We start from the raw sequence: 23070 nt of genomic DNA on the forward strand, positions 1-23070 counted from the left end.
GTCTTCTCAGTAATTTGCAAAGATTTAAGGAAATGGATATTGGCATGAATGGTTAACTGTTGAAATGCTTCAGAAAAGCTATTTAGCTATTACTAAAAATTTGAAGTTTAAATAAACATGAATATTAGGACCTTTTTTCCCCCAGATACAAATGCTCAAGATAATTCGATCTAATAAGTTAAACCAAGTTGAGATTTATGGAATTAACTCACCAGTAAGAAGAATACATTTTAATAAAAGTATTTTTTTTAAAAGTATATTAGTTTTTGATGTTAAATTTGTTATAAAAGTATCTCAAAACATCATTACAACAGAGTGATAAATAATATACAAATGATCTCTTAAAATACCATGAATAGGGAGCCAGCTTCCCTAAAAATGTATTCTGTTAATGTCAATATCTTGTTTTCTTAGAATGGTTTTGTAAAACCTGATAAATATTCTCAGCAATATTTCTAATAAACATCTGCTATCGCTACTAAACTTTAATACATAGTAAACATAACAGCTTTAAATGAATGTGACAAATACTATAGTGTTTCCAATTATTTTTTTGCCATGATAAAACGGAAGGCACTTTTGATCCTGATTGCAGCATCTACCATTTTCCAGGAATTGTGGTCCCACATTCATACCACTGGACATAATTGATTTGGGTGTGGCCACCTATTTCTCCAAATTGGACAGGTTCCTGACGAACTGCTCTGAAATAGCCTAAGGAGGAAAATAATTTTATTTTAATAGCTGCTATATTTTTGCCCTCACCACTCACAGATTGAAGGGTGTCAGTGAATGGCTGAATGTCACTCTAGGTGAAGCGAAGTATTTTAGAAAATGGAGAGCAACAGAGAGCCTGGGTTGTAATGGCTGACTAAACACGGGGGGCACCTGAAACTCCTCTGAACCGTGCCTTACCACGGTGGGGTGAGCTGGTTGGTAACGTCGGAGAGACTTCTGAAAAGGGGCAGGTGTCGGAGGGGTTTGTGTTTTGAGTGTGACTGAGCACGTTCAGTATAGTCTCTGCACAGTCCGGACTAGTCATGGTCTATGAAGAACTGATCGAGTAAAGGTGCTGTTTACTGCAATGTTAGGAAGCAAAAGAAGGGCAGTTCTAAGAATGTTAAATTTCTAAAAATTAAACAGGTGAAATCTTCCTTCAAGGACTCTACACTAAATGATTAAAATTTTTGCTGCAAATGTAAAATGTTTTGGCGGTATACACAATTTACAGTATGTTTCATACCCAGTGTTTCAGTGTCCTGTTAACGGGTTCGCAGATAAAACACCAGCCATAGTAAAAGAGGACTCAGATGCCACTGAACAAAAATACTGCTGAAAAGACTAGTCAGAATAATGCAGAAACCTCCTAGTGATTGCTGCGTAATACCGACATTTAATATACTCTCGCTTGCCCTGTGTGGCTAAGGATTAAATGTTCAATCTTATAAATCCTCAAGGAGCAGCTTAGTGCTAATATGTCCTTAGCAAGTTACAGTGGTTATTTAATACTCACCAGAATTGTTCTATTTTAATTATATTTATGTAGCAAATAATAAGGGAATAAAAAAATGCCTGTGTGCTCTGTATAACTATAAGGTAATATAGAGGTGATTTAAGGTTGGGAAAACACTACTGTTCCGTAGCTGTTTTTGCAAACTGAAGTGCTGTCTTGAAGTAGAATGTCTATAGCTGTCCGTGTGTAATGTCCCTTACTCTAAAGGAATAGTCTTAGGGACTGGGAGGAAAGTTGAGAAACTTCTGTTAAGGTCTTAACAGGAAAGTCTTTTTTTCTAGTCAGATAATTAGAGCAGTAGTACTGTAGAATTATTTTTAAAGTGATTGCATTCCTCAGCTTGAATTCTCTTTGTGTTAATTTGTAAAATCCTCTTGCTTAGGAGGAGGCTCAAAAAACATACCTTCTTTGGTGGGTAACTGGTCAGAACTGAGTTGCTGTCCTGTGCGTCCATCTAAAAACGAGTCCACAAACTGGCAGTGGTCTTCTCCGTGTCCTCTCTGATCGCCTATGTTATAAAATTTTCCTAAAGAACAAGAAATTAAAAGATCATGAAGTGTTAACTATTCAAATTTCTTCAGATAGAGCCTTTTCTGTTTTTGTACTTTACCCCCCCTTCACCCTAGTTCAAGCCACCAGTGTCCCTTGACTGAGCTATGGACATCTTCAGCTGCCACCACTATTGCTTTTACTCCTTCCTCTCTCCCTTACTCCTTCCCTCCTCCCCCCCCCACCGCTGTGCATTTTAAAATGCAGCTAAGATAATGTTACTCTTCATAAATCTTTCCTGCAGTCTCCTGTTATATTCAAAAGAAAACCCAAAATCTTTACATGGTGTCAGAGCCTGCCTGAGTCTGCCTGCCTGCCTGCCCTTCCCCTTGTACGCCTCAGCCACGCCGGGGCCGCTGGCGAGGCACGTTCCAGCAGAGGCCTTTGCCTTGCTCTCCCCTCTACCTCTAGTGCTTCATCCCTAGATTTTTTGCTGGGGTGTTTCCTCCTCATAGTTTTCCTCTTAGCACACACGTTAGCTTTTCAGAGAGGCCATCCTAACTAAGAAGCTTCCACTTGCCCATTGTCTCTCACCGTTTCTAATTTTTCTTCAAAGCACTACATGCAGTTTTTATTTACATATTTGTGGTCTGTCTCTCCTAAATTATAAACTGTAAGAAAGAATATGTTTTGTGTACTGCTTTGTCCTTAGTACCTAGAAAACCTCTGAACGAAGCAGCTATTTGTTGAATGACTGGCCAGATGTCTACCTTTCCATGCTGGGGCCAGCCTTGTTTGTTTAAAATGTTTACTGTATGAATACAAAAGAGAAGATAACAGTGCCACTGAGTCTGGAGCAAGGCGTTACCACTCTTGCGGTCACGTGTTTTGATCTTGTAAGCTCCGGGAGGTTTAAATCTTAAATATGCCCTATTCCTTCCATGATTATTGTTACATACACACATTTTATTATCAGTACCCTCTCTGTTCCTGGTGGCTGTAACAAAACTGAGCTTCAGTGTGGCAAGTGCCGTTACATTCAGGTTTGCCTTGATGATTTTGTTTCATATTGCATTTTCATTATTTACATTCTAGTAGCATGCCTCAAATCCCAGGCTAAGCATTCCGGTAACGTCTTGCTTGAAAGGAAGAGCCGTGTTTATATCACACCTCAGTCCCTGGAGCCATCCACAGAAGAGGCCAAGTTACAGAACGCTGTAAGGCATTCCCTGAAGGCCTTAAACAGCCAGTAGCCTTGCTTACCTGTGAGGGAGTCACTCAGATAAATCTTGTATCGGAGAGAGTTGCACAGCTGCACTCCTACAAACTTTTTATACCATGTCCGTTTGACATACTGTTTGCCCTTACATTCTGAGTAAGAGTCTGAGTTAAAGGGTCTTTCAGTCCAGATGGCATCTCTTCCTGCTGCATAAGGAAAACACAGACTTTGAGTTTAGTATTCAATTTTGGGTATTGAAGAGCTGTCCTCAATTGTTTTTTAAAAAGCTTTTTGCAAAGTTCATTGTCAACATGCTGATACCTAGTTTTCTCCAATGCTAAATATTGGAGCCAAAATAACATGAAAGTTTAAACATAGAAACTCCCACTTCAGTTCCTGTCAATAGTGAGATAAGCAGTATGTTTAGGTTTCAGAGAACCTATGCAGGGCTCGATGTAGATAGCATCCCCTTAGAGCAAATTTAGATTTTTGGGTTTTGTTTTTTTGTGGGGTTTTTCGGTAGCATGGTATATAATTTAAACAGATGCTTTAATGTGACTTGTTATTAAAAGTGAAAATGAGGATGTTATATCTTGACTTATTGTACAGAAATTTTGAGCTGCCCTGATGCATGAATGAAAGCGAGTTTCAAAATGTCCAACTTGTTCCCCATACACTGTAGGTACTCAAGGTTAGGGAATGCTTACTTCCCACCTGGCTGATACTCTAAGACTAAATGGACTAAAATGAAATCAAGACCAAAATTCTGCCATGCCTGTGTAATTGAATTAGTTTAGAAAAGCATGTCGTTGTGTTCACACCAAGACAGTACTTACCAGAAACTGGCTCGCTCACTCTTGGGTCCGCTGAAGAGAAAGAGCAAACACAGAGTCAGATGTGACATTAGGTAAGTAAGCGCCAGGGTGCCCGTGGCATAGTGAAGAAGAGGGATGCTTATGGTTAAGTCTGACTTGGAAAGTGCTACACTCTTGCTAAAGACTGAATTTGAAAGTGTGTTTTGCTTTAGAATTATTTTCTGTTGAACAGTCTCCTGCCAGGTACTCAGCTGTATCTTTTGGAATCTTTATTGCTCTTCAAGCTCTCACTGCATTTTAAAGCTTCCTCTTTGAGATTCAGACAGAAACTATTGATGGTAAAATCACCAAAATGCCATGAAGTGCATTTGGTGTAAAAATGACACAAATAATGCTGAGTACTGATACATCTTTTAAAGGAATTGGAGTGTACGAGGTCAGAAAATTTCACAGCTGCTTATCAAAAAAACTATCAAATGAATTCCCTTTCTGGATGTACCGTGTCTGATATTTCGAGTCTAGGCATTGATTCTAAGCATACAGAGGAGCATTCATTCACTAGTTTTTTGCGTATACTATACTTTTTATCTTTTAAACTGATAATGCCTTTTTTTTTTTTTTTACATCAAAATAAATGAGAAAACATATGCAGTGTTTCCTTTAGGCTACCTTTATCAGTTTGCTTTTTCAAAATTCAAGAAACGCTTTATACACTTTATTTAGCTGGGTTTCAAAGAAGCTCCTTAGGCAAAACCCTGTGGTCCTTTCCACCCTTGCTGGGAATTACTGTTGATGGGATTACCTGATTCCGTACTGAATGCCACGGTGTTGCTGGCTGGGCCTTCTCCAAGTGGGTTTTTGGGTTTCACCTGGAATTCATAGCTGTGTAGGAGAGAAATTTTTTAAAGAAATTGTAATATATTCTTCAGGGGTACGAAGCAACCTTCCTTTGTTATACTGAAAACCTTCCTGATTCTATTTAGAAACCTTGAGGACGGTGAGTACACATATATTTGAGAAGCAGCCTGGGGAAATAAACTCTTTACTTTCCAAACACCTTGTCTAATATTTTGTACAAGGATTAAGTTAATAAAAAAGATTGGAATTTTAAAAAGACAGTTAACTAGTAGAAACAACTAGGCAGGCAGTTTGGGACTAAATGTAACCCTACATATATTTTCCTATTAATCTTTTTATAGATAATTTTTTGAGATACTTTCATTAACCAGAACCATGATTTCAATAAAACCCAGTAAAAATCTAAAAAAAGAAAAAAAAAAAAAAGAACTAGGCAAGTTGGTAAGGAACATATAGGAAAGAGGTATGTGGTGGACCCAGGCTAATGCCAGCAACGAGGAGTCTCTCTTTCCTTCAAATGTTTTAGCTACTTAATGGAAAGTTGCCTTTTATTTCTTATTACCCTAGCCCGGGGTACGGCCTCAGACTTAGGCAATGTTTTTCCTTGTGGGGTTTGAACTACATGTGTCAGAATCACATGATAGAGTGGCATTTGGGAAAGTTTGTTTAAAATGCTGATTTCTTGCTTCATCTTGGCTACCGAATCAATTTTTTGAGGGGGTCTAGTTCCTGAGGTGAATCCTATACCCACTGGCATTTGAGAATTACTAGACTAAGCTGTGGGAACAGGTGACGTGAAAGTATTTCTTTGTAAGGACTTCCTGGCTCTATCTCCTGGAACTCTGGTGTTCGGGGGTCACAGGAAGCCGTATCTCCAAATAGGGAAATGGTAGTATCACCATGAAGAGTATGGGCACAAGAACTGACTTTTCCTGTACAAATTAGATTCATACAGACTAGGCCTTGACTTTTTACATTAAAAAACAAAACACAAAATAAACCTAGATCCCTTGGTGTTCGTTCTAAGTATGTTTGATTCTAAGAATTATGTGTTAACTTGCTATGCAATATTTGACACACTTCATTCATAGACTACGTAGAGCAAATCCTTTTAAGAAATTCAAGCAGTAAAGCTGTTTGCCATTTGCCTGAAATTAAGAGTTCTTTTCAATGGCAGACTTAGCAGAAAAATAATTTTGAGTGTAAAACCAACTTGAGTCAGCCGATAGTATTGCGTCTCAAATTTGTAGAAGGCTGTTGGGAGATAATTCCCATTCTTGAGAAGTTTGTAATTGAATAAGAATGCAGAACACATAAAAGATGGAAATACGTTTTATAAATGAGTGAAAAACAGAGGGATGACAGCTCTATTTGGTACAGAGGGTACTAAGTGGAGCAGTAACAGAACTTTCTGGAGCTCCAGGAAATCAGATTCTTGATTACTGAGGCATTGCATTACAATACAGCTAGAATCTATAAGATGACAGATTCTAGCATTACAACAAAGGTAACCACTTTTTGAGTGCTATATATCAGACACATTAATTGTACATATATAAAGTAACGTAACATGCTACAAGATCAGTATTACCTATTTTTCGGTTAAGAACAATGAGACTTAATCATTGTACTATTACTGTCTGCTTTTACAAACTGTGCAATAAGGATTAAAGCTTACAGGGTTTTTAGTGAGAGACCTACACATGAAAGCATTTGGTAAACTTAACTGATACAAGGTGCCATTATCATTTGCAATAAGAGAATGCTGATATAAAAGGATCCATGTCACTCATTTAAATAAATTGCATGTACATAAGCTGTTTGGGCATGGGATATTTTCTAAAGATTAAATTCTTGCCCAGAGGCCAGAGGACCTTGCACACACACACACGCGTGCACACACACACACACACACCCTATTATGGTGAATGGAAACTGGAAAAAAGAAATTACAAGCATCTGGACCTTGATTTAAGTGGGCAATGCATTCCACATTCCCAGCCATTGCCAAAAACCTTGTGCTATGGCCAACTCTGATTGCTGGAATCATCTCCATGTCTTTTTATTACACAGTTATTTACACTTCAGCTCCATTTGTAGCATGGCTACAGATGTTCATAAGCTACTTTTTCTGTTTCTTGCCAACACTTTATGATATTTGACAAGTTTTGAAGAAATCGCTTAAAACTAAGTTGAATTAACAGTAGGGAAACTAAAAGGCATATATTTTGGGGTGATTAAACCCTATACAAAGAAAATATTTGAAGTGGCAAAATCTTTCTCAGCACATTCTCTCATGAGATTTATAACACTCAAGGTCTAAGAGTAATGTCTCAGAAAATACTGATTTCACATAGGGAATAAGAATAGGATGCTATTAAAAATTTTCAGAAAAGACATTTTGAAAGTAGAATAAAACGTTAGAAGTTTTGGAAGATCAAGTTTAAATGTTACAAATATTAGGACAAAAACTCAGATGACAAATGAGCAAAAATAAGGAAATCTGATTGTTCTAGGGAATATAACACTTAACTAGTAGATTCCAGAAGAGAGAGGAGAGGAAAGGGTGCGTAATTATCCTAGAAAGTAATTTCTCAGAGCTGAAAGACATGAGTTTCCAGATTTAAAAGGTCTATATGCTCAGCAAAAATTAAAAAAAAAAAAAGACTAATCAAAGCAGACAAATTGAAAAATTTTAGAGCTCTGGGATAACGACAAGATCGTAAAAGTTTCTGAGAAGAAAATAGGTCCCATTCAAAGGATCCAGACTCAGAATTTCTAACATTTGACTTTTTAGCACTGGAAGTTAGAAAACAGTGGAACAGGGGCATCTGGGTGGCTCAGTCAAACATCCGACTCTTGATTTCAGCTCAGGTCATGATCTTAGGGCAGTGAGATTGAGACCCACGTGAGGCTCTACATTCCGTGTGGAGTCTGCTTGTCCCTCTCCCTCTCCTCCTCCCCCCTGGCTTTTCCCTCTCTATCTCTAAAATACATAAAATACTTAAGACAAAACAGAACAATGCCTTCAAAAGTCTTCATTTTATTCTAAAATCTGTGTCCACCTAAACAAGAGTATCAGTAAAACAAGAATATTTCTGGACAAGAATTCAAAAATATTATCTTCCATAATAATCTATTCTAAAGATGCATTTCTCAAGGAATGCCACAAAGGAAAGGAGTAAAAGGAGACAGACGATATGGCAGATAGGGGAGTTCACATAGAAGCAAAAGATGATGGCGAGGGATTCTAGGAGATATTGCCATAAACAAACACATGGAACAGGGAAATGATGTATTTTGCCTTTTTTGAGAAATGGTCAGTCTAGAAATATGGATTTAACAGAAGAAATAGTGAAAATAGTTGAAAATGGAGGAGAGTTGACTAAGATGGTGAAATAGGAAGCTCCTGAGTGCCTCCCCTCCCACAGGCACATCATATATACAGCTGCACGTGGAGCAGCGTGCTCTGAAAGATCCAGAAACTAGCAAGCAGCTCATACACATTGAGCAAATGAAAGAACACCCACATCGACATGGGTAGGAAAGCCTTAGAAACACTCTTTCCATAAACCCTGCTCCTGGCAGAGTGTCCTGTAATTGGGAGCAAAGCCTCAACTCCCAGCTTCTCCATGAGGAGCAAATGGTTTGGACCTCACATCTAGTACCCCAACTTTTAAGACTCCCACATGAGGGATGAGGCCCATAAACACCTCGTTCTAAAAGTCAATAGAGCTTCCATTCATAAGTCCCACAGGACTGTAGCCAAGAAGCAGTTCTTAACCATCTAAACCCCCAGGGCTCAGCACAGACAGAACAGGCAAAACCTCCCATATACCAGTCTTCCCTGAAAGAGGTTTACTTGCAGACTTTAAAAGCTGCTATCTGATGAACATAGGGGAAGGGAAGCAAAAATAAAATAAGATAAAAACAGACAGGGAGGCAAACCATAAGAGACTCTTAACTATAGGGAACAAATTTGCTGGAGGGAAGGTGGGTGGGAGGATGGGGTAATTGGGTGATGGGTATTAAGGAGGGCACTTCATGGAATGAGCACTGGGTGTAATATGCAACTGACGAATCACTAAATTCTACTCCTGAAACTAATAATACACTTTATATTAACTAAATTGAATTTAAATAAAATTTTTTAGGGCTCTTGGGTGGCTCAGTTGGTTAAGCATCTGCCTTCAGCTCAGGTAATGATCCCGGAGTCCCAGGATCGAATTCCACATCAGGCTTCCCGCTCGGCAGGATTATAACTCTAATCTGCCCTTCACCCTACTTGTCCTCTCTCACTCACTCTCTCCCAAATACTAAAAGCTTTTTTTTTTTTTTTTTTTTTTTTTGCTTTTTTTTGGGGGTGAGGTTTCTAACTATACCACATATGTACTGTCTGGCTACAGTTTTCACCAGAGACTGGGAAACTGGTGGACGCCTTCCTCATCCCTTCTCTCCAGCCCGCTGCAACAGTAAAACTAAGTCACCAGTATCTTCCTGGAAGGAGTGTACAAATGTCTGGCACCCCAGCTTTTGTGGCTGCTGTTTAAGGGATGTCCCCAGTTGCCTGGCTCTCAGAACCAATGGGGCTTGCATTCTTGAGTCCCATAATATTGTAGCACACAGAGCATTTTTAACAGGTACAGGAGCATTCCTACTGGCTATATCCTGGGCCTAGCACAAAGAGAGCAGGCAAAAATGTCCATCTTTCAGTGTCTCTCTGAAGGGGGATTAAGTACATAGTATCCCAGCTGCTATCTGAGGGTCCAGTTGATAATTAGCCTGCATCCAGGTGCTGATTGCAATTCTCACCTTTGGGACATTGATGGGTTTTGGAGTGCCCTCAGCTATGGAGAGCCACTAACAACAAAGCAGGTGGCTTGGACAACCTCAGTGGTTTGAGGGACAACTAGGAACTTGGGCTGGGCTGATTCAAGAGATTCATTTCCTACACAAGACCATTCTATCAAGACTGGGTTAGGTGGCTATTTTACCTCATGTGCAGAAATGAATAAAGAATTAAGGAAATTGAAGAAACAGAGGAATATGTGCCAAACAAAACAAGGAAAATCTACAGAAACAGATCTCAATGATATAGTGATTTACCAGAGAGTTCAAAGTAATAGTTACAAAGATGCTTACCAAGATCAAAAGACAAATGAATGAACAAAGCTAGAATTTCAACAAAGAGAGACTATTTAAAAAGTCATCAAACAGAAATCACTTAGCTAAAGAACACAATAACTGAACTGAAAAATTCATTAGAGGAGTTCAACAGCAGACTAGATGAAGTGGACCAAAGGATCAGCAAACTTGAAGACAGGGCAGAGGAATTCATCTAATTAGAGGAGCCAAAAGATAAAAGGATGAAAATGAGTGAAAATTGCTAAGAGACATATGGAACACCATCAAGCAGACCAAGATATGCATTATAGTGGTCCCAGGAGGAGAGAGAGAGAAACGGGGAGAAAGCTTATGTAAATAAATACTGGCTAAAAACTTCCTTAACCTGGGGAAAGAAACAGACATCCAGATCCAGGAAGTCCAGAGAGTTCCATATAGGAGAATCTAAAGATATCCACACTGAGACACATTATAATTAAACTGTCAAAAGTTCAAGACAAGGAGAGAACCCAAAAGAAGCAAGAGAAAAGCACCTTGTTTCATACAAAGGAATTTCCATAGTACTATCAGCAGATTTTTCAGCAGAAACATTCACGCCAGAAGATAGTGGACCTGACATATTCAACATGCTAAAGTTAAACAAATAAAAAAAAAACTACCCAGCAAAATTGTCCTTCAGAATTGAAGGAGAGATAAAGAGTTTCCCAAACAAAAGCTGAGAATTCATCACCACTACACTGGCCTTATAAGAAATGTTAAAGAGAGCTCTGGCTGAAAATAAAGGATGTCAATTAGTTACAAGAAAGCATATAAAAGTATAAAACTCACTGGTAAAGATAAATACATAGTTATATACAGAATATTCTAATGTAATCATGGTGGGGCAAATCACTTATAACTCTAATGTGAAGTTTAAAAGAGGAAGCTATTAAAAATAACTATGCTGCAACAATTTGTTAATGATTATAACAATGTAAAAAAAGTAAATCTTGCTATCAAATACAACATGGAGAGGAAAGCATAAAAGTGTAGAGCTTTTATATGTGTTTGAAGTTGTTATTAGCTTAAAATACACTGTCATAAATGGTTTGTGTAAGCCTCATGGTAACAAAAACAATAGCCTCTAAGTTGGTACAGCCACTTTGGAAAACAGTGTGGAGGTCCCTTAAAAAGTTAAAAATTGAGCTACCCTGTGATCCAGCAAATGCATTACTGGGTATTTACCCCAAAGATACAGATGTAGTGAAGAGAAGGGCCATATGCACCCCAATGTTCATAGCAGCATTGTCCACAATAGCTAAATTGTGGAAGGAACCAAGATGCCCTTCAACAGATGACTGGATTAAGAAGATGTGGTCCATATATACAATGGAATATTACTCAGCCATCAGAAAGAACGATTACCCAACATTTGCAGCAACGTGAACGGGACTGGAGGAGATTTATGCTAAGTGAAATAAGTCAAGCAGAGAAAGACAATTATTATATGGTTTCACTCATTTATGGAACATAAGAAATAGCAAGAAGATCGATAGGAGAAGGAAGGGAAGAATGAAGGGGAGTGTAAACAGAAGGGGGAATGAACCATGAGAGACTGTGGACTCTGGGAAACAAATTGAGGGCTTCAGAGGGGAGGGATTGGGGGATCGGAATAGGCCGGTGGTGGGTATTAAGGAGGGCACATATTGCATGGTGCAGTGGGTGTTATACACAAATAATGAATTAGGGAACATTGCATCAAAAACTGGGGATGTACTGTATGGTGACTAACATAACAAAATAAAAATTATTAAAAAAAAAAAACCTTTCACTTCTTTGGTTAAATTAAAAAACAACAACAAAAAACCCCCCCACAATAGCCTATAGTAGATACACAGAAGATAAAGAGAAACCAATCAAAGCTAGCCTCTACAGAAAATCATCAAATCGCAAGAGAACAAAAGAGGAAATAAAGGAACAAAAGAATTGCAAAACAACCAGAAAACAATGAAAAAATACCCACAGTAAGTCCAAACCTACCAATAATTACTTTTAATGTAAATAGATGAAATTCTCCAATTCAAGCACAGAGAGCAGCTTCACGGGCAAAAAACAAGAACCAAGGAAATGCTGCTTATAAGAGACTCACTTCAGCTTTAAGGACACAGATAGACTGAAAGTGAAGGGGTGGAAAAAGATATACCATTCAGATGGAAAGCAAAGGAAGCAGGGGTACCATTCAGACAGAAAATCATAATGAAACATTGGACTTAAATGACACCTTGGACTGGAAAGATCTCACACATTTACAGAACATTCCATCTGAATACATATTCTCAAGCACACATGTAAAATTCTTCAGGATGGATCATATTTTAGGCCACAAGACAAGACTCGAAAAACTAAAGAAAACAAATCAAGCATTTTTTTCTAGCCCTAATGGTAAACTAGAAATCAATTACATGAAGAAAACTGGAAAATTCACTAATATGTGGAGTTTAAACAACATGCTCCTGAACAACCAATGGGTCTAAGAAGAAATCAAACAGACAGGACTGCAGAGGTGAGGGGGTGGGGGATGGGATAGGCCGGTGATGGGTAGTAAGGAGGGCACGGATTGCATGGTGCACTGGGTGTTATACGCAACTAATGAATCACTGAACTTTACATCAGAAACCAGGGATGTACTGTATGGTGACTAAGATAATATTATAAAAAAATTAATATAAAAAAAATCTTGAGACAAAAGAAAATGGAAATACAACATGAGATGCAGCAAAAGCAATTAGAAAAGGGGAATACATAATGATGAATGCCTACATTAGAAAGATATAAGATAAACAACCTAACTTTACAGCTCAAAGAACTACAAAAAAGAACAAACTAAGCCCAAAGTTGGTAGAAGAAAGGAAATAACAAAGCTCAGAATAGAAATAAATGAAATAGAGACCAGAAAAACAATAGAAAAGATCAATGAAACTAAAAGCTGGCTTTCCAAAAGATAAACAAAATTGACAAAACTTTAGAGTAGTTAAGAAAAAAGAAGACTCAAATAAATAAAATCAGAAATGAAAGGGGATAATCTATATGATCCCAATAGATGCAGAAAAGCATTAGACGAAATTCAACATACTTTCATGACAAAAACTCTCAACAAAGTGGTATGAAGGGAACATATCTCAACATAATGAAGGCCATAAATGACAAGCCCACAGCTAACATCATACCCAACAGTGAAATGCTGAAACCTTTCTCTCTCAATCAGGAACAAGACAAAGATGCCCACTCTTGCCACTTATATTTGACAATACTGGAAATCCTAACCAGAGCAATTAGGAAAAAAACAAAAAAAAACAAAAAAAACAAAACCCCAAATACTGGCATCCAAATCAGAAAGGAAGAAGTACAACTATCTCTATTTGTGGATGACATGGTATTATATATAGAAAACCCTAAAGACTCTACCAGAACACTGTTAGAATAAACAAATTCAGTCACGTTGCAGGATACAAAATCAGTATACAAAAATCAGTTTTATTTTTATACACCAACAATGAACTTTCAGAAAGAGAAATTAAGAAAACAATCCCATTTATAAGAGCATCAAAAAGAATAAAATACTTAGGAATAAATTTATCCAAGGAGGTAAAAAATCTGTACACTGAAAACTGTAAGAAATTCAAAAGGAATTGAGGAAAACACAAGTACATGGAAAGACATTCCATGTTAATGGATTAGAAGAATTAATATTGTTAAATTTTCCCTACTATCCAAAGCAATCTATAGATTCAATGCAATTGCTACCAAAATTTCAATGGCATTTTCCACAAAAATACAACAATGAATCCTGTAATTTGTATGGAACCACAGAAGACCCAGAATGGCCAAAGCAATCTTGAAAAAGAACAGAGCTGAAGGCATCATGGCCCTGGATTTCCAACTATATTACAAAGCTTTAGTAGTCAAAATTGTATGGTATTGGCATAAAAACAGATACATAAATTAATGGAACATAATAGCACAGAAATAAACTCACCCATACATGGTGAATTTATGACAAAGGAGACAAGAATATACAATTGCGGGGGGTGCCTGGGTGGCACAGCGGTTAAGCGTCTGCCTTCAGCTCAGGGCGTGATCCCAGCGTTCTGGGATCGAGCCCCACATCAGGCTCCTCCGCTATGAGCCTCCTTCTTCCTCTCCCACTCCCCCTGCTTGTGTTCCCTCTCTCACTAGCTGTCTCTATCTCTGTCAAATAAATAAATAAAATCTTTAAAAAATATATATATACAATTGGGGAAAAGGACAGTCTCTTCAAATAAATGGTGTTGGGAAAACTGGACAGCTACATGCAAGAGAATGAAACTGGACCACTATCTTACACCATACACAAAATTAACTCAAAATGGATTAAATAGTTGAATATAGGATCTGCAACCACAAAACTAACGGCATAGGGGGTAATCTCCTTGACATCAGACTTGGCAATGATTTTTTTGATTTGATATCAAAATTAAAGGCAACAAAAGCTAAAATAAGTGGGACTACATAAAACTAAAAGGCTTCTGCACAGCAAAGGAAAGCATCAACACAAAGAAAAGGTAACCTATAGAATGTGAGAAAATATTTGTAAAACGTGTATCTGTTAAGGGGCTAATATACAAAACATGTAGGGAACACAAGCAACTCAATAGCAAAAAAGCAAGTAACTGAATTAAAAAATGGGCAAAGGACCTAAATAGACATTTTTTCCAAAGACGTTATACAGATGGCCAACAGGTACATAAAAAGGTGTTTGACATCACTAGTTGTCCAGGAGATGCAAATCAAAGGCACAATCAGGTATCGTCTCACACCTATTAGGGTATCTATTAACAAAAAGACAAGAGGTAACAAATGCTGGTGAGGATGTGGAGTAAAAGACACGCTTGCATGGTATCATTTACATGTTGAATCTCAAAAAAAGTCAAATTTATAGAAATAGAGTTGAAAAGTGGTTGCCAGGGGCTGGGGGAAATAGATCTTGGTCAAAGGGTACAAACTTTCAGTTACAAGATGAATAAGATCTGAGGATCTAATGTGTAACATGGTAACTATAATTGATAACATTGTGTTGTATGATCGAAATGTGCTAAGAGTAGACTTTAAATGTTCTCACCATTACCCCCAAATAGGTAAATACACAAGGTGATGGTTGTGTTAATTAACCTGATTGGGGGGGAGAGATCATTTCACAATGTGTATGCATATCAAATCATCATGTTGTATATACTTTAAATATCTTACAGTTTTGTCAATTATACCATCATAAAGCTGGAAAAAAAATTGAGAATTGTTGCTTCTGGGAAGTAGAATTTAGGAAGCGGAATGAACAGAATTCATTCAGTTTTTTTGTGAGGAAGAAATGAGATAACACATACAAAAGCAAGGTGCTTGGTACATAGTAAGTGATTATAAATATTCTCCAGTATTAAATTTCTATGTCTAGAAAACCTTTTAAAAGGTGATTTTGTTATTGGGGAACTTGACAAACATTGCCCTAGAACTCTCAAGGCAGAACTCTTCTGTGTCTACATACTTGCTTGTGGGGCTGTCAAGTTTATAATAAGGGTACAGCTAGTGTGTTATTGGGAAGAATAAAAATTCAGCAGATGAATCTTTCTGTCTGCTATCAAAATAGCTCCACAGGCTAAGAAAAACATTAACAAAAAATTCTAAGATTTCAATTAAGAGTCTAGAAAGTGCTAAAACACTATTCCAGAGGAGTGGGATAACAGAGGGTAGAGTTTGAGAACAACCGTGAAAATCAGCATAAGAACTAAATACCGATTCATAGAAAAGTGAAAAACCAGGGTTTCAAACCCTGGATCTGTAGTTCATGGGCGAAACTGTCAGAGATGGGGACACTCCAACCTGTAGGATCTAATCTGAACTAAATTTCAGATTTGGTTAGGTTAGACACATTTTTCTGTCATTTCCTGCCTTCCCTTCCTTTCTTTCTCTTTGTAACCGTTTCCCTCTATTTTTGCCTATAATAAAGATAAATTATAGTTTTCATTATTCGATGAACTTTTTACTTATATACTCCCATTGATTTAAAAGTTGGTTTTCACTCTAGCAACAGTCTAAAACTTTAAGCAACCTGCCTTTTCTATAGAAAGCCCCCCCTTTATCTGCCTGTTGTTTGAGTGGTTTGGTCAGCTAATACTACCCTGATGTGGTCTTGAAACATTTGAGCCCTATTCGGGTAGGGCTTCAGGCAGGGGGAGAAAAATAGGAGAGCAGAATATGAAAAAATCAGTAATGAGCACTCAAATAATGAAAGAGAAATCCAATCAATCAGTTCTCCAGGCATTTCTGGATACCTGCCACATGTAGACATTGTACTGACCAAAAGGACAGAGCTGCAGGGACATTCATTAGAGGATAAAATAAGTCCTGATCAGGGACAGAGGGCAGAGGACCAGGGCATCAGCAGGCATCAACAAGCATCAGGTATCATCAACCAGCTGCCCAGTATGTCCTCAGGGACATTCTTGTATCTCCCATTTCTACAGGGACAAGAAATTTCAGATCTGGGCTGCACTCCAAGTTTACAGCGTTGCTATGCATTTCTGCCCCCCTCCCCCACTAAGGAATTCTAAGTGAAAAGTAATGAAAAGAATATATTCACGTGAAAGAATAATTGCTCTCTTTATAGACTAGTGGAGTTCCATGCTCTTAGCTATACTTTTGCCAGAAGAAAAGTTGCAAAACTGAGCAATCCCCTAAATTTCTTTCTTCAATGATGAAGCAATGGTCCTGCTACCCACACCTACAAAGAAAATCAATAAAGTGCCTAATGCTCTGCTCGTTTATTTTACTCCTTTCTACAAAGCCCATGAGAAAAGATGTTGAAAAGTTAATACAGAATCTGCAGAGACCAGAATTTCACAAAAACACCATGAATATGGGCATAATGGCTATTCCACATGCCTGCTTTTGTTCAGCCAGAATTAAAGTTTATGAGAAGTTGCTGCCTCTATTCCCGTTTACTTTTAGGGCCAAGATTTTATTAAATCAAACAACATAAACAATAGTCCCAAACTGTCCTTGCTGTCAGCTATAGGAAACTTCAGTGTGTTTTAGTTTTAGAGGAAGAACTGTTCTCCAGAAACCTCCCAGGCTATAGGGGACAGAAGTACTTGAATAAAGTGAACTTGATTTATATCTTAATTACCAGACAGAATACATTTTCCATAGGAAATTGCTGGGCCACATGTGTATCTGGCATGCGCAAAGGATTCTTCAGTTTTTTAGTCGTTAGGAGAGAAGGGCCCATGTGAAGAGATTATGGAGCTTTTTATTTTTTCCGTGTAGCGACTGTGTGTGTCCATCTATATTGTCCAACCTGTTCATCAGGAAGAACCTAGCCTATCAGTGGATTATCCAAATGTGTGCTAGAAACAATTTGTTTGAAAACATTGCGGACCACAGATATAGATTCAAAGAAAAATGGTTTTTCAGGACGTTCCACTTGCTGTCATACTTAACCTAGATTTGGGGTTTATTTTCAGTTCCAGTTTCCCACTGATTCTGTGATATCTTTGGATATCATAAGAATGTCTCATTTTAGAAGTGGGAGAGACTTGGAGATCAATTAGTTACTTCATACTTCCTGGTCCCTTAAGCAGCAGTACAAGACTTCATGTTTGACACCTACTTTATCAGTTCTTCTGTTCCCAGAACTAAAAATAACCATAGTGGTCTTTGCACACAAAGTGGTGGGCAGCAGATAAGAGAGGCTCTTGTTAGTATTTTTCTTTTTCTTTCGGCTCAACAAGAGCCACACATTGAGGTTTCATGGGGGGAATAAATGGAAATAAATACTGGGGAGTGGCCTAGTTGGGTACTGATTCCACATATCGATATTTTCTTTGTATTTTAGGGGAATACAAAGAGGGGGTCCTGGAAAGAAAGAGATGGAGTTGTCACGCAGCGTGTGCCTCTGTTAGCTCATCTCTCCTGCTTCACCTGACTAAAACAGTTACGACTCCACACCATATCTCCTCCTCCCCATGCAAAGACATGACCAAAGCCCACCGAGGTTGCAAGCATTTGTGGGCAAGGCTGGGGTAGCCCCTACTGTGTCACCTTTGGAACTGCAGCCAGGTGCCCCAGAGCAGCCGTGGGGCTCCACTCTATAGATAGAAACATCTCATACCAGTGTGTAGCCAAACTCTCCTGCAGCAAGACAGCTGGTTGGCTCGTCCCTCCCTGTGGCCATTTTTTGAGCTTCTGCAAAGGAGATAAAAACCTGGCTACGTGGTAACAACAGGCCAGGAGAAGGTTGGCATACAGTGTGAGAAGAAAAAGGTAACATAGTCCACTGTACTTTTGGTTCTAGACTCCTTGGAATTTTTAACCTAAAAAGCTCTGGGGGTCTATTTTCTCCGCATTGATTCTTTTGGGTTAAAAGTTCTATCGCCAAGCTCTACTCCTCCCGCCCCAGTGTGTAACAAATGGTCAGCCAGTAATTATCACCTTTTTTAAGATCTCATGTTTTTCAGTCAAGACAAATGATGGAAAATGCTCCTAAAATAAATTATGTACATGTGTCTCCTGAAATTGGAACACAGTTACAGTAATTCTTTCAAAAGTTATTATCTCCTAGCTCTTCAGATAGGGAATTCCAGAACCTCACGGAGGGGTGGTGGTGGTGGTGGACTTTAACAGCTATAAGTCAAAGTTTGCCTATTGGGAATACAATTTTCCCTGAGCACTGAAATGTGACTAAAGTCATTCTCTATAGGTAATAAAAACCACCTGGTGGCTGCATCCTGTACATACTTCCTCTTTATTTTACAGCGTGTCTTTTATTAGCATTAATCTTGGATCATGGTTGGGGCAGAAAAGATATAATGGAAAGAAGTCTTGCTTTAACAACATAAGATAGTATGGAAAAAGCTTGCATAAAAAAAAGAAAAAGCTAACAAACCTACATTTGGCACTCGTAATTTTATTATTCTGACTAACGCTGTCAGTAGTAACTCGGAGGACTACTTGTAATTCACCAAAGTCATACACATGGCCTTGATTTGGAGGAACAATACCTTTGCCGCTCTTTCTTTTCTTGCCAGTCTGTCCCATTCAATTGTATCCTTTACCATCAAGGTCTAGTCTCAAGTATCCTGTGAGGCTTTTTCTCCTCTTTAAAATTGCAAGACTTCAGTAGGTCCTACGTGATCTTTTATGCTGTTTTACCATGCTTTCCAGTTGTTTCATGGGTGTTACTTTTGTTTTCCCAGGTGCTTCTAGGCTTCAGAAATCTCAAATTAAATGAAATAATTCAACTTCACTTTATTCTTCCTTAACTCATTATTTTGATTAATAGGGGTTTCAGCACATAATATTTCAGTTGAAAACATTTTTTTCTTGTCTATTAAATGAAAAAATTAATCTCTAGCATACCTTTAAGAGAGCACAGAATGCATTCCCACTCACGGGGGACTGAACTACCTGACCACCACAAAGTTCCACAAATTGTAGACTAAACAATTTTCATTGGCGCACCTTTATATCCATGTGTATCATGTCTGTCCCAAATGGGGAAATGTTTTCAAACTGCTGAAATACAACTTTAAAATCACGACCCATTAGGGACTCTCAGTATAGTCCTGGTCAAATCATAGATATGAATATTAATAATCCTTTTTTTTAAACAGTCCTTATATCTGAAAGGATTTCATTCAATTATACCAATAAAATAAGCCAAATAAAAACACTTAATGGCCCCAAAAACTTACGCCGACTGGCAAAATTGGCATGGGATTCTGATTTTAGGGATTCCTAAACTTAATATTATTTTTTCCCAAAGACAAATCTAGAAAGAGCCTCCTTTGGGCTTTGCTTGTCTTGAGATTTGGGTAGTTGTAGGGGTCCCTGTTCAGAAGGCCCATCAGGCCTTCACACGACAGAAGTGACAGGAAAGACACCTACCCTAGGGCGGGATAAGAGGCACAAGGCTATAAACTCCAGAGACAATTAGTGTAAGTCCTATAATTGAGGTAAACTCCAGAAACAATTAGCATAAGTCCTACGACAACTACAGCCAGAAGCTAGACATGAACTCCATGACTAATTAGTCCTGTGATTCCAGAATGAAATGCAACTTAGCCCAGGGGTCCTTTTCTCTTATGCACCTATTTGGCCAATTAGGCAAGATGCCAAAATGGCACTCTCGCAAGACATTAACAAAAAACTTTTGTTTGATTTATTCTACCAACTGTTACTCATTATAAGTGACTCTAGTACCAAAAGTGATTATTTCAACTAAATCAAAGTCATAACAATACTTAACAAAAAAGTTGGAGGAAGTCACTCCCAGTTGCCATCTTTCTGGGTCTCCCCATCTGTTGACCAAGGTCCCTGATCTGGTGCAGAATGCCCTCCACAGCCTCTTGCTGCTTCCACTGCCTCTGTCCACTTTTTACCCCTTTCACTGGTGAAAGCAGCGGACTCTCCACTGCACGCAACCATGCCATTTGGGCCTCTGCACTGATATGGACTATTGCCTCTGGTATTTCTTTCCCCACCACAGTTACGCAGCTAGCTCCTTCCTACACATTCTTCAAGCCTGAGCCCAGTTGTCACTTCCTCTAGGAAGTCTTCCCAACTTCCCTAGACTTTGTCAAGTGCCACCCACTCTATATCCCCCTTGCAACTTGTACAGATTTTTTCCAGAGCTCTCACCACTTTGTGTAGAATGATCGGTTACTGACTGCCGACCCCACTACCTCAAGCTCTGGCACCACATTTATTCATGTGTGTAGTCACAACACCAACCACACTGCTGACACTTAACAAATGTTAGCTGAATGGAAACACACATCTTTTATAAACAAATCAGGCTTAAAAATGTCACTGAAATAATTATTTTCTACTTCTGATCATGACTAATAGGTGAACTCTGAGAAGATTTGAGCATTGCCTAATTCAGAAAAGGAACACAATGAACATTTAGAAATTAGATACTTTTAATATGCTTTTCAATGTATTAAATGGAATAAAAAGCAAGAAACTGGAAACCATCCACATTCTGTAAGCCCAAATCCACCTTTTAAAAAGTCCAAACTAAGTAACTTTTTCTTTTTTACTCTTTCCTTAAAATAATTAGGTTAAAAATAGTCTCTCTCTCCCTGTTAATCTCACTAAGGAAACAGAACCAAGATCATCAAATAGGCTTTTACTGAAATACATGCTTATTTTGGCTACCTTAAATCCTTTAAAAAAATAGCAGTTGTAAAATTTTCCATATTACAGCTCAAAATAGAGAACTTTAAAGAAAAAAAATGCTCGTGGAAAGTATTATATTTGCACTATAGGACTACAGTTTATGCACAGCAAACCACCTAGAATGAACTAGATGCTTTCTTTTTTCCTAAAAAGATTAAAAGAGGTTCTTTGCTATCAGAACTAAAATAGGCTCTTTTGAGTGTCATATTCCATATCTGGTTCAATTCAATCAACTGATGACAATGAAAGATATAAATAAAACGTATGAAAAAATTTCTAATGCTGGAGTTTCAGTCTTTGCCTCTGCTGATCTTTTTAAATACCAAGAAACTTTATCAACCTATGAAATATTCAATCTGGAAAAATTCCTGATTGTGTCTCTTTGAAAACTGATCGATGTGGCTTGGTGTACTATAACTTAAGATGTGAGGGTGTTTTCATTTTAACTGAAAGCATAGACAGCTTATCAAACAGTGTTCTGGAGTTTGAGAAAAGAAATCGATTTTCCACAGAGAGTGATATTTGGTCCCAAAATGAATTTAGGACATTGGCTTTATTAAGGAAATGCAAGGCTGTATCCATTCAAGAATCTCCTTGAGTAATAAATTTGATGATTTAGCCATGTAAAACCAAACAAAACAACCTTCTCTATTACATTTCTAGAAGTGTGTAAGGTCCTTATTTTTCTTGCAATACAATGAGCTGATAAAGTATTGGGTATTTTAGATTTAAAAAGAAATGACAAAACCATACAGTAATATAAACAACCTGGTACCAATGTGTAATAAGAGGTGTCAAGAAAAGGGTTTTTTTATTGTAGAGAATTGCTAATACTATATATTTCTATTTTCAAAAATTGATTTTCATTTGTTTGTGATAAAAAGACCCCAACAGCAAAGGACTGCTATACCGGGGAATGGTCTGTAGTTATTTGAAGCATTAACGATCACAAATTTTCATCTGCATCTGTTACATAGCTTTCATTTCCTTGCCCTCCTCTTGTCAGCGGGTCAGCCAAATTCTTCTGTTTTCAAATTGGGTTTACATCATACACACTCCAGTTGTGTCTGGTCTAAAGACCTTTCCTTCTCTAAATTTTGGTATTTAACATCAACATTTGGTATTAATGACCTTCTGTTTTTTTCTCACCTAGAATGCTAACTTACAAGACCACCTTGTCAGCTCTTGTGTCCCCACCAATAACTTGTGTATTTGCAAAACATGACTCTAGAGGTATCTACTGCTGTGCACAGTAAGCCAAAGAATGAAATGCAAACTAAACTGTCCCTTAAGACAAAGACAGACGATGTCATCTCATTCCTGTGTTACAAATTTCACACTCTCAGAATTCACCTGTAACGAGAGGTTAAGATGGCGGAGGAGTAGAGGACCCCTTTTTCAGCTGGTCCCCTGAGTTGAGCTGGATAGGTACCAGACCAGCAGGAACATCCACGGAATCAGCCTGACGCAGGAAGATACATCTGGATCTCTACAAATGAACATCTCCAGCGCTGAGTATCGAGGTACGAAGCGGGGAGCCGTGAAACCGCGCACAGATATCGGAAGCTAAACAGAAGGGGGAGGGAGCCGCCGTGTCAGGGCGCCGGGAAGCGGTAGCCACCTGCAAGGGGGAGCGGACAGACCGCGGACCCGCACGCTTGAGACAGCAGGCTGAGAAGGGAGCTCCGGGAGCGCACGCGGGACGGCTGGCGGTTGGCGGGCCACCTGCACGGGGGAGCAGGCGGACTCGCGGACGGCACCCGCGAGACAACAGACTTAGAACGCGAGCTCCAGGAGCG

General features: G+C 38.4%; 1 protein-coding gene across 17 annotated transcripts in view; it reads right to left on the reverse strand.

Annotated features, from left to right (window-relative positions):
* Positions 1–217: 217 nt before the first annotated feature.
* ABI3BP (ABI family member 3 binding protein) overlaps positions 218–23070 on the reverse strand; it is a 241368-nt gene continuing 218515 nt past the window's right edge. For 9 of the 17 annotated variants that reach the window (XM_034657432.1, XM_034657442.1, XM_034657426.1 and 6 more), the window contains 5 exons: positions 4839–4918; positions 4058–4087; positions 3266–3427; positions 1917–2039; positions 219–714 (listed from right to left, as the gene is read on the reverse strand). In XM_034657432.1, coding sequence (XP_034513323.1) covers positions 599–714; positions 1917–2039; positions 3266–3427; positions 4058–4087; positions 4839–4918 — 511 coding nt within the window. In that variant the 3' untranslated portion in view covers positions 219–598. Of the gene's footprint in view, positions 715–1916; positions 2040–3265; positions 3428–4057; positions 4088–4838; positions 4919–23070 lie in introns of all 17 variants that reach the window. The other 8 variants (XM_019797322.2, XM_019797325.2, XM_034657414.1 and 5 more) reach the window with 3 other exon arrangements.

This window comes from Ailuropoda melanoleuca, chromosome 1, assembly GCF_002007445.2.
Source record: "Ailuropoda melanoleuca isolate Jingjing chromosome 1, ASM200744v2, whole genome shotgun sequence".
Classification (NCBI taxonomy): Eukaryota; Metazoa; Chordata; class Mammalia; order Carnivora; family Ursidae; genus Ailuropoda; species Ailuropoda melanoleuca.